Source organism: Aedes albopictus, chromosome 3, assembly GCF_035046485.1.
Source record: "Aedes albopictus strain Foshan chromosome 3, AalbF5, whole genome shotgun sequence".
In the NCBI taxonomy this organism is placed as follows: Eukaryota; Metazoa; Arthropoda; class Insecta; order Diptera; family Culicidae; genus Aedes; species Aedes albopictus.
The window spans coordinates 191,893,479-191,906,032 of NC_085138.1; the positions used below are offsets into that span (position 1 = coordinate 191,893,479).

At 38.5% G+C, this 12,554-nt stretch overlaps 1 protein-coding gene across 2 annotated transcripts in view; it reads left to right on the forward strand.

Annotated features, from left to right (window-relative positions):
- Nucleotides 1-12,554, forward strand: part of LOC109429102 (irregular chiasm C-roughest protein) — a 457,292-nt gene that overhangs the window by 275,536 nt on the left and 169,202 nt on the right. For both annotated transcript variants that reach the window (XM_029863148.2, XM_029863147.2), the window contains exon 3: nt 5,786-6,118. In XM_029863148.2, the coding sequence (XP_029719008.1) occupies nt 5,786-6,118 (333 nt within the window). The remainder of the gene's footprint in view (nt 1-5,785; nt 6,119-12,554) is intronic.

The window sequence follows — 12,554 nt, forward strand, 5'->3', positions numbered from 1 at the left end:
CCTTACAGCCCAGTGACATTTTAATCAAACAACACCATTTTATATATCATACGATTGAAAATTTTGTTAAGAACTCGATGTTGAAGTGAAACATTTATTTGTGATACAATGATCACCGGGAATCGACTACAAGGTATATCATGTTGACCATAACACTTACCGCATCTTCAACTATTTAGGTTCTATATGAAACCTGGTTTTAAGTAAAGCTAAAAAATATGTTTTGATCCCATAGTGTATTCTGCTGGCTGAAACTTGGACAGATCATCGATAGCAGAACCTGTGCTAGAAAATTTTCGGACGTTTCGTGGTGCCCCAGGGAACTTGTGGCAAAAGACATGTATGTAGTAACGTCAAAACATGGCGTGCAACAGCTCTTTCGTGTGATGTTTTATGAATGTTCTTCAGATTGTGCCTGAACGGATGGGCTTTAGGAGAAAAGGTCGAAGTACAGAACGTCTAAAGACAAAAGGTCGAAGGTCTATGAACAAAAGGTCGAATGGACAGAAGGTCGAATGAACGAAAGGTCGAATGGACAAATTGACAAATGGACGAATGGACAAAAGCTCAAATGAATAAACAAATTTAGTAAAACGTGGTCTCAGGGGGTTGTAGGACAAAAGGTCGAAGGTCGAATGCCATAAGGTCGAAATAAATGAAATAACTAGGACAAAAGGTCGAAAGGACAAAAGGACGAATGGACTAAAGGTCGAATGGGCAAAAGGTCGAACGGACAAAAGGTTGAAACAAAAAAAAAGTACAAAAGGTTGAAAGGACAGAAGGACGAATGTTGAATTGACATCATAAAGAAGAGAAACAATGGCGATGCGACCATCTTTTGTCCTGCTTTATGTTCTCACTGCAACATGACCTGCATTTCTTCAACTTAGAGTTCTTTTAGCACTTCCACAATTATTAAAAGCAGAGTTTCTTTTGCTTTCCATTGTATTGTATTTCGGCACCAACATTTCAAAAGGGCGTAACTGCATTTACAACCAATGCCTTCTCACAAAGCTGTGGAGCGTATCCCATCTCTCTCGAGCAATCCATTAGCACAAATAGAAAGATAAAATCCTCCTCTTTCGATTAATGAATGTGAATTGCGTGAGATGAATGAAATACGACCCACAGCTCTGTGAGAAGGCATTGGTTTCAAAAGCAGTTACGCCCTTTTGAAATGTTGGTGCCGATTTGTATATTGCATAATAAGCATAATACCACACTATATCCAGGAAGTTGTCATTTTTTCTGATCGGAATTGAACCTCTAATCTGGGCTTATTATAATAGTTGGTGTTTACCTGGTATAAGTGTTTTGAAGAAACAAACGAAATGTAAAACTAATTTAAATGTCATTGTTGTAATGACATATTGAGCAATTTGAGGAACTAATTTATAACACACCAACTGATTTATATTTCAATAATTTTTGATAATCAAGCTTAGTTTTTGCTCAATATAATACAAATATTAACAATTGTTTTATAAAGCCGCGATATATGAAAAAGGGTTAGACGGTTCCGTATACTTGCACATGTTTAACTTTTGAGTAGAGTCTTGTTTTCTAGATGGCCATCTAGAAAAGGTGCTGAAATGATTACTAATGTACATATTTTTAAAATTCTTGAAGAATGATATGTCGCAAGATGGGGTTTGAAAACATCCAAAAAATGTCCTCTTCCCCGAGGGAACCAGGATTCCAGAACGGTGCTGAATGTGGCCAATCTGGCCCAAAAGTCCGGAAAAGACTTCTAATGGACCTGTTTTTCAAAATCATGAAAAATGATGTGTCGTAAGATGGGTTCCAGAAATATCCGAAAATTATCCTCTTCCCCGAGGGAACCAGGATTCCGGAATGGTCTTGAAAGTGGCCAATCTAGCCCAAAATTCCGGAAATGACTTCTAATGGAACGTGTTTGCCAAATCATGAACAATGGTGTGTCGCAAGATGGGTTTTAAAAACATCAAAATATTGTCCTCTTCCCCAAGGGAACCAGGATTCCGGATCGGTCCTGGAAGTGGCCAATCTCGTCTAAAAGTCCGGAAATGACTTCTACTGGACCTATTTCTGAAAATCATGAAAAATAATGTGTCGCAAGATGGGTTCCAAATATATCCGAAAATTATCCTCTTCCCCGAGGGAACCAGGATTCCGGAATAGTCCTAAAAGTGGCCAATGTGACTCATGGGATGTCAAAATGTCTTCTTGGTGACTAATTCTAATAAATAACAAAGTTTGATAAGCTGTGAAGGTATATAATTCATGTTAAGACTTTTCGCCACATTTTGTATGGAGCCGCATCACTGTGCAGCGGAGAGAGGTAGCTGGTGGAACGCTTACTAAAAGGGAGTACTCGTGTATGCCACCCCAACACCCCCCCCCCCCCCCTTTAAAAGCTATCCCTAACGGCTGTACCGGGAAGGTAAGGAAGAGAGAGATTGCGTTCTTAATGGGTCGATCCCCACATAACCCGAGGAACCACCTCTTGGGTATCTGAAAATGATTTTCTCATTCTATAAAAAAAGATACCTGCGGTATATAATTGAATGGGTTAGAAGTAAAGGGGCGTAAGTGACAAAAACCTACTTTCGAGTAAATGAGGTTTGAAGTTTTTCTTCAATTTTTCATCCCATATGAAATGTGCAGAGTTTTAAAATCGACCCAATTCTCTCCGATTTATTGTTATTTTTCTAATCATCATAAAAATAATCTTAAAACAGTTCCTGAAAGCTGGAAATCCGAAGATTTTTTTGATATGCTCAGCTCAAAATCGAAATGGTCACTTACACCCCTTAGCTTCTGGGCCCCTCAATTCGTACAAGGATTCCTCACAAGTATCGTCGATGTCGTAGAAATTCGGGAGCGAAAATGCAGGTGGATCGTTCACACTCTACGCAGGGGCATGAATGAAATCTTCAAGCAAGCGTTTGAGTGGAACCTGGAAATGTCATAAAAAGGTGGTACGAATTCACCTTAAATAACACGCAAACTTATTTCAAAGTGTGAAAATTCCTTTTATTTGAAGTGATACAGGTTTTACGAAAAAATATAACCACGAGTACACAGGACCCGAAAGTAAGTATGACTTGCCATTTCCACACTGCTGGATTATCAATTGACTCCACTCCTAGTGATCAACTACCGACTGCTCAATACAGTGCTAGCGTAGCTTAGTAACAAACATCGAAAACAGAGCCTTCTATTACCTACCGCCAATGACTGTTGTCTATTTGAAACGGCAGAAAAGAGCAGCAACATTTTTTCGCTTTCCAATTTCGATGCGTACGGAACAAGATGAAAGGGTTTCGTGTACCATCCAAACAGCAGCGGCAACGCCTAGAGGGAAGATGACTCGGCTGCTGGTTTCATATCATTCATGCACCCCACTGGCACTGATTCGTCATGGAAGCAAAAGCCACACTGAAACAATCGAACAGTGGTCTTAATTTCGTTTTGTTGTACATGTGTGGATAGCTCCAATCAGTAAAGCATAATTTGAAGGGAGAACTCCCGACTCATTTTAAGTTCTATTTGTTTTAGTTTTTCTCACTGTGCGTCACCCAACCCAACATTTTTGCAGATGCCATTGTAGAACGGATAATCCAGCCACAGTGAGTGAGTGGTGGCAAAAAAGCTACAGGAATGTATTTATTCCTGGTTCGGATCGCAAATGTGCGGCATGACATCCACCAAATGCCTGATCAAATGGCAAATCCAGACTATATGACTCGAAAAAAAAGGAATAGAATGCTTCGTCGTGATTTCACATTGGGAGGTATCACTGTTGGATTGGATTGTTGTGAGGTTATTGGCTGTTGTTATTTTCAAATGCAGAAGTACACCTAAGATTGTGTGGGATCATCTAGTAGGCAGTGATTCTATTTTAGGCACTTTTCTACTTTAAACCATCCATTTCAAAAGCAAAAGGAATGGCTAGATATTGTACGTATGATATGAATTTAAAATAACTCAACGTACATATGTACAGATGGGTAAATTATTAGTTAAATTGGGAAAAAAATCCACAGCTCAGGTGAGATTTGATCTCACGACCCTTATTCGCTAGACAAGTGCTTTACCAACTAAGCTACCGAGCCAATTAATGCCCCGGCAATAATTGACCACACGGATTGGTATTACCGAAAATTTGCACTTTGAGTGAGACCTATGCTGCCGTAATTCTGCAAAGTGACGTAAGCGACATTGATAGTTTTGGCCCATTTTTTGGTTATTATGCATAAAACTCTTGCTCATCCTCTAAGTTAATTCCCATAGATGATAGATTACGACTTGATCTTACATTGTTATACAGCAGACAGACCACTGTGTTATTTTTACACCAGATATTATTTATAATATACCAAAAAATATCGACATTTTGAATGGCGCTTACGTCACTTTGCAGAATTACGGCAGTATGATATGTTATTTAACACATAGTGAATCTTTGAATAGGGTATGTGTGCCATCAGTAATCTCACGCTCCCATATTCATCCTTTTCGAAAACAAGGATTACGGCACCGATTGATTCCGTTCTTTTTATTTTCATGGGTGCTCACTTCTAACAAAAAAAATACAAAAATAAGAATCAAAACAAACTACGCTTCAATCCTTTGTTTTTCTTAGCATGAAAATGGAAGCCATATGCTTAAAAAGGGAACCAATGCCCTAGATTCGTTATATTACTGTTAATTTTAATGCCAAAGTTGGATCGTGCATCTAAATTCAAACACACCAGACCAACACCCCCCTGAAATTTCAGAATAATCACGTTTTTCGTTTAACAATTATTTTTAACATGATCACGTTGGAGCAATGCACGAACATGGTAGTGACCAGTCCTCGAACCATGTTCATAGATAATTTAAAAAAAAAAAACAAATAAATTTAAATTTAAATAAAAATATGAAAACAAATATAGCTTGGTTTGGTTTGGTTGTGATTCCCAGTAAGTAGATAGGCTTCTCATAATGAAAATTTGTTGAACTTTCTAGGGCATAGAGTATTATCGTGCTTGTCATACGATATACGAAGGTAAAACTTATCAATGGGCAACGAAGCTCTCAGTTAAATAATTACTGTTGAGGTGGTTATATAGGATGACACTAGAACAAAAATACGCTCTGTAATATTACACCAGAAAGTTTAAGAAGATCTTCAAAAATACCCTTGTAAGTATAAGTAGTTGATCCTTGTATCAAGGTTTTAGCTAGGGCTATTCAAAGGCAAGAACTCTTCAATCGCTGAACCGAATCTAGCATATCTAAAATAATCCACATTTTCGTAAATTCCATAACACAAAACATCACATGATAATGCCCTTCCTCGGTGACAATTTATCACGGTGACAGACTTGGGTCAGCCAAAGCCGGGAAGAGCGCAGAAAGCAAACCACAACCATTGTTGTGACCATTTGATCCAACCCGAAGAAGGAAAAAAGCAGAAATCCTTTTGTGTTTTCACATTTGCAGTCCACTTTCACGTACCTAATAGCTCATCTAACAGATGCTGCACCAGCTCGAGCGATGGGCAAGCTCATAAATTTTAAATTGTCTTCGTTATCTCGGTGGGTAGTTTTGAAACCATGCCAGGACAGGATATCGCCGCCATACTTTTTGCCCAGCCCCGTTGCATAAATTGTTGGCAAGCGCCAGCCAAGAATATCGCAAAACATATGTATCTCAGATATGCATTAAATAATTATTTTGCTAATTGTGCTCTGTCAGTCGTGTGAGACCTAACAAGACTTGGTTTTCCGTTTTTCTTCTTTCTCCGGTTTTTCAGACTGTGTTGGTCTTCAGCGTTTCGCCGAGCAGCCCAAGTACACCGAAGTGAACCCGGGCCAGGACGGTCTGCTGGTATGCAAAGTGATCGACAAGCGAGGCGTTTGCTCGTGGCAGAAGGACAATAAGCCGGTGGGGATTTATCCGAAAAAGTACGAGTGGGCCAGCCAGTATGGCATCGGTCAAACCACGCACATGGGCGGCGACTGTTCGCTCTGGGTCCGGGCGGCTCAGCTCGAGTTTGACGATGGCCTGTGGGAGTGTCAGGTCACTGCGAGCGATTTCACCACACAGGACGCCCTCACCAGCCAACCGGTTCGACTGGTCGTCAGAGGTAAGTTAACCTTGTGGTTGGGTGCGATTCCGGTGAAAAAGTGAACTGTATTCGGAGCACTTGGTAGATAAGTTTCAAATTGCTATGTGGAATAGTGATTATCAAGTTATCTAGTGTTACAATTTATTTTATGTATTTTCTTTCACCATGTCTCCAAGACATGTACTCATGAAGCGCCCTGTACCGTCCAGGGGCTGAATTAAACACTACACGGAATGTGATATCCTTCATTTCATTGAAGTCCGACGACATCATTTTAATAAACTATATTGAACTTTCAAAATCTAACACTTATCTTATATTACAACGATTCACTTTTTCTTTTATTACCTTAACATTTTCTGTGTTTCTTCACGAACTACTAAGTTTAACAACCTAGAGACACTTTTTACTTCTTCTTGACCCGACTACCAAGTCCTATCTACAGCCTTAGGACAGTATCTAGAGGTGTCCCACATGGGATCTCAAGACTTATCCGATATGCTGCCTACTCTAACGTTGAAACTGAACTCCCCCCGACTGAAGCCAAAGCCTCGGTATTTATAGCCTAAATTTCCTAGCAATGCCCGAACCAGCTTGGGCGTATCCAAAACCCTACCAAAAGTAAATACTCAAAGTCCAAAACCTAGTACTCTACCTATCCTACTCGTCATTATCATCATTAAATTTTGCGCGTTAGTTACGATGGGCATTGATATTGGCGTAAATTGAAATTCAAGCACCCCGGTAGTTGTTCGAATGGAAGTGCGGGGAGAAATGCATCCTTTTAATTAAATTTTTGTATTGGAGTGTGTTGGATATTTTAGTCTATGCACTCATTAACCCTAAAAGGGATGGGGTCCATTGGTTGGACCCCAGGCGCCTTTCAGAGCTCGTCTTTGATGGAACACACTCAGCGAGGTGACGAAACTGAGGCCATGAAGGTATCCCTTTTAGGGTTAATTTCGTTCTGCGACACTCTTGTTTCATTTTTGTGGCACCAAGTAACACTTTTAGTGAAATTTAGTAATATGACACTTCGCCAAAGCGGCATTCCTAGTCGCTGGATGTCAAGCACTTTGCAGAATTGTATTATTTGCTAGTCAAATTTTACACAAACATTTATGTAATTCGATTTTATGTACATTTTATCCCGATGTTATGTACATTTTTGTAATGGTAAAATTTTGAATATCCAATCATTTTGAAACTTGTAGTTTGTATTATGATGACTTATGATGCAGTGGTTTTCATCCCTTTGACACGCGGAGCACATCACATAAATTGTTGAGCACACATAATAGCGCCAAAGCATATTTCATCACATACTTAGTTTTATATATTTACCATAATCTCATACTTCCCTTTCTGGCTTCATTTTTTTATAAATATCTCTCGCTTTGCCGATACACAGAAAAAATATGCAATTAAAATTCAACGAGATATCATGCACATAAAGGGAATGCTAGAGTTAGTACATATTTACATGAGATATCATGTAAAATTACGTTACGTTCGTGTAAATTTTCGCTAATAGTCGCGTAACCGGTTGGAGTCCATGATGGTTTACGCGTTGATTTGCGGAAATTTGCACGGTGGTAATGTAATATTACATTATATCTCATGTAAAAGTGCACTAAATCTAGCATTCTCTTTATGTGCAAGATTTCTCGCTGAATTTTAATTAGGGTAATTGATCCGATCATGGAGGAGTTAAGCGCTGGGTTCATGTTTAAACCACAATTGTATCGCCCCAAGCAAACTTTTTACATGGATTGAATTGAAAATAATAAAATCCATCCTTAATCTACGGGAAAATAACGAAATATTGCCACTTTGATGTTGTTATGAGCATTTTATTCGTTTTTATCTGAAAGAACATTGTGTTCCTAATGTTGCGGTATGTGTTCCTAATGTTGCGGTATTTTGTTCCTATTGTTGCGGTATTCCATTGAAATCATATGGGATACCGCAACATTAGGAACACTACCGCAACAATAGGAACACAGCAGCAAACACATTTAGGAAAATATTTTTTCAAAATAGGTTTTTGGGCAAATCTTAAGCAAACAAATGGTGCAATCTCATAATTTAAGCACCATACATCTATTAAAAATACTTTTTGGTAACATTTCAGTCGAAAAAGTGCTCAATTGGCATTACCGCAACAATAGGTACTACCACAACGATGGGAACAATTACCCTATATATTTTTTTCTGTGTAATCACGACGAGGGGTGATTCTCTGGCGGATGAATGTAAACTGCTCATTCGTCAGACTTTTCCTCAAAGCTTTATAACAAACTTCTTCCAAGATTTTTTTTATGATTTCCTCATCGAGAATAGTAACACCGTTCAACACTGTTATGGGATAAGAAAAAAAGAACAGGGGTTGGGACCCTAGAAGTGTCAGAGTGAAAGAATTTTTGGAAAATATTGGACCGGGCCTTCACTGTTTAAAACCGAAGTGTGTATGGAGAACTTGGGGTGTTCAATTGATATGTGCATTAGAATGCGCTGTGCATATATTTAGGCGTTAGACAATAACGAAACAAACCCGAATACCAAAAACCAATATTTTTCGAAAATTCTTTCACTATGACAGTTCTAGGGTCCCAAACCCCTGTTCTTTTTTTCTCATCCCATAACACCAAATTATGAAAAATGTTGTCGAGCAGTGTAATAGGTATGTATATTCCTGATATTTTTGGTAGATGCCTTACCATCTTCGCGTGTACTCAGCTGATTGAATTCCAAAATTTGTAACAAATTCCATAAAAAGGTCAGTGTAATGCTTCGGTAGATTACTGACAAGATTCTTCTTCTTCTTCTTATGTATGTCTCTACTACCTGGAGCTGAGCCTGCCTCTCTTCAACTTAGTGCTCTTTGAGCACTTCCACAGTTATTAATTGAAGGGCTTTCCCGAGCAAAAGCGGATAACAAAATGATAACAAGTTCTGTTATTTGGTTATCATTCATTTAATAATTGAGTTTGTTATCATTCAGGTTCAATAACAAAAAATATAACTCAAATTTACTTTTCGAGTACCAAAATGATAAATAGTTAAGTTACCATCGAGTTCAAGTTGATAACTAATTGTGTTATACAACATTTTGCTCAACATTACATTTAGTTATCAACGTGAAAAAATACTTTTGATTGATAACTGGATTTGTTAACAATTAGTTATCATTCAGAGTTATTTTATCGACCAATATAGTAAAAATCTACTTTACCGATAACGTAAGCAATTGAAAAAAAGTGTCTCATAATTTACAATCAATGTTTTCAACTATTGCGCTCAGGCTGGTCTCGAACCATGATCGAATGATTGTCGGTCGCAGCCGATAGCCCCCATACAAAAGGAACTCAGTGAGAGCGAGGATAATTGAAGGCTACGCTTTCGTACTATAGTCATATTGATGATAGAAAGCGGAATCTATTTTTAGATTCGAGGTTCATCAGACTCTCAGTTTTGGGAAAGCTTTTAAATATGCGTTTGGGAACAGATTGCATATTTTATCATCAATTATCATTTTTATGTTATCGCAGTAGACCAAAATTATCGCCAACTAAATTTGTTTTCATCTGGTTATCATCAATTGGAAAAGATGATAACAAAAATAAGAAAATGATAACACCAATAACACAGTTTTTTTTATCAAAGTCATATCATTTTGTTAACCGCCCTTGCTCGGGTATTTTGCCTGTCGAGAAAATGTTCTCGATTGGAACGAGAGTCGAACCCGCCATTTCCGGATTAGCGATCCATAGTTTTAACCACTAGGACAACTGGAGACCCTTGACAAGATGTGTGATAAATTATTCAGTGTTGTTTTTTTTTAATTCTTAACCAATTAACCTATTTTACAGCTCTTTTGTCCACTAGGGCACTACGTGAGCGATTCCAATTAGCGGCTGCACTTACACTTTGTACAGCGCATAAATGTATTCTTATTCTACTCTATCGAACTGGTTTTGCCTTTGTGCTGCTTTCACTTTTCTACCCTGTCCTTGGTAGAATGATGAGCACGATGATGAAATGATGTGTGGCTGTTGTTCTTTTTCCAGTCCGATTGGGGGTCGTCCATTATGGGCTGCCATTCGCCGATATCCAATTATCCGGATCCGTTTCAGCTAGGGGAACTGCGGGCATAACGCCCCCCGGGGGCAAAACGCCTTCGAAAGAAAAGCGTGAAAAATGACGATTTTCCACATTTGGAAAGATTCCCTAATTTGCAGCGCACATAAATTAAGACATTGCGCGCTGATTATATGGAATCAACCCATGAAACTACCACGCGCCTCCTACTCCTTCATTTGCTGCCGGGAAGAGCTCGATGGAGCCCCTTGGTATTTCACAACAAGTCAAAGCGGGAAATGCCGGGCGTTTTGCCTCACCCAAAAAGGCGTTTTGCCTCCTGCAGTTTTCCGGCACCTAAAAAGTAACATTTTTTTAAATCGTTTATTTGAATGGGAAATTTTGTGGGCACGCGGGCCAAAAGTTAAAGTCTCTTAGGTAAAGGAGTAAACTGCTCTACAAGGCAGAATACGACCTCAAAATAAGCATCATTTGAGGTTTATGACCGCATATGCTTATCCGGGGCGTTATGCCCCTCTTTCCCCTATGAGAGCTCAGAAGAGGGTCAAGTGTCAGCCGCTCTCGGGGGGAAGAGCAACTGACGAAGTGCCGGGGCTGGGATCGAACCCATGACCATCCGCTTATGAAGCGAACGTGTAGCCACTGCGCAACGGCCCCCTGAGTATCCAGTGTTGTCAGGGTAAAATTAGCTTTAGCTAGCCAAGGTTCCCCGATTTCAAGGCCCCTTCACTGATGCATTCCCATGGAGGAATTCCAGGAGTAATTATTGAAGGAACCGCTTGAGCAATTCCTTAAGGAACTGCTAGAATAACTTCTGAAAGAATCCATATAACAACTTTTGTAGAAATCCCTGCTGAAATTAATGGAATTTTGAATAAGTCTCTAGAAGTATTTCCAAAAGCATCGCTGAAGAAATTTCAGAAGGAGTTAAATCTGAAGAAAATTCTTAAATGAATTTCTGAAAAAGAAACAGGAATATTATAAGAATCCAAAGATGGATTTTCTGAAGAAATTCCTGGAAGAATACCTTAGGAAACAAATCATGGAGAAATCTATCTCTATCTATCTATCTATCTATCTATATATATAAAAATGAGTTTGAAGTCCCTTTGAGGCAACAAAACTCAAGAACGGATGAACCGATCAGCTTGACTCTTGCACGGTTCGGTTCGTATTCGTGTTGGCTGTGTTTATATGTACAAAAAATTACGAAAATCACCTAGAAAAGTAAGAAAATTGATAAAGTACTGATTTTCGTAGGCTGGGAAGGAAATCAACACGATTGAAATGAAACCAATCTAGAGTGCGGTGATGTTATGACCTCAACAGCTGTCAAACCACCACAACTTGGCAAGACAAAGTTTGCCGGAACAGCTAGTATATATATAAAAGAGTTTGGAGTCCCTTTGAGGCAACAAAACTCAAGAACGGGTGGGTCGATCAACATGATTCTTGCACGGTTCGATTCGTATTCATGTTGGCTGTGTTTATATGCAAAAAAGTTACGAAAATCAACTACAAAACTAAGAAAATTGATAAAGAACTGATTTTCGTGAGCTGGGAAGGAAATCAACACGATTGAAATGAAATCAATCTAGAGTGCGGTACTATTTTGAGCTAAACAATTGTCAAACCACCACAAGACGGCAAGACAAAGTTTGGGGACAGCTAGTCCCCTAATAAAAATCATAAACATTTTTAAATGAACTCCTGAAGGAGTCTATAGTGAAGTTCCTAGAGGTACACTTGGATTAAATCCTGGAAGATTTTCTGAGAAGATACATAGAGGAATACAAGGCGGAATTTCTGATGAAATCTCTGAGTGAATGTCTACAAAAATATATTCCAGTCTTTCCGTCACAGTCCTTACTAGAATATCTGAAAGAATCTGTAGAAACATTTCAGAAGGAATCCTTGGAGGATTTTCTAAGACTTTCCTAAGAAATCCTAGGAGCCATTTCTGGAAAAGAAATGTCTTGAAGGAATATCCAGAGGAATGTGAAGAAATTTTGGGATTTTCCCTCATAATTTCTTGTAGAATTTCGAAAGCAATCCATGAAAAAAATTCTTTAGAAAGCTTCTGGGGAAATTCTTAATGTAACCGGGAATAATCTTCTATAAAATATACATGGAGTATTTTTGAGAAAGTTCATGGAACAATCTTCTATAAAATATGCATGGAGTATTTTTAAGAAAGTTCATGGAAAGTTTTCCAGATAAATGCTTTGAAAGGGGAAATCTCTATGAAAAAAAAAATCTGAAGAAATTTATAGATGAATTTCTTAAACAATCTGAAAGATTTTTAAAAAGGAATTTCTGAATTATTTTCTAAAGGAATCCATGCAACATTTTC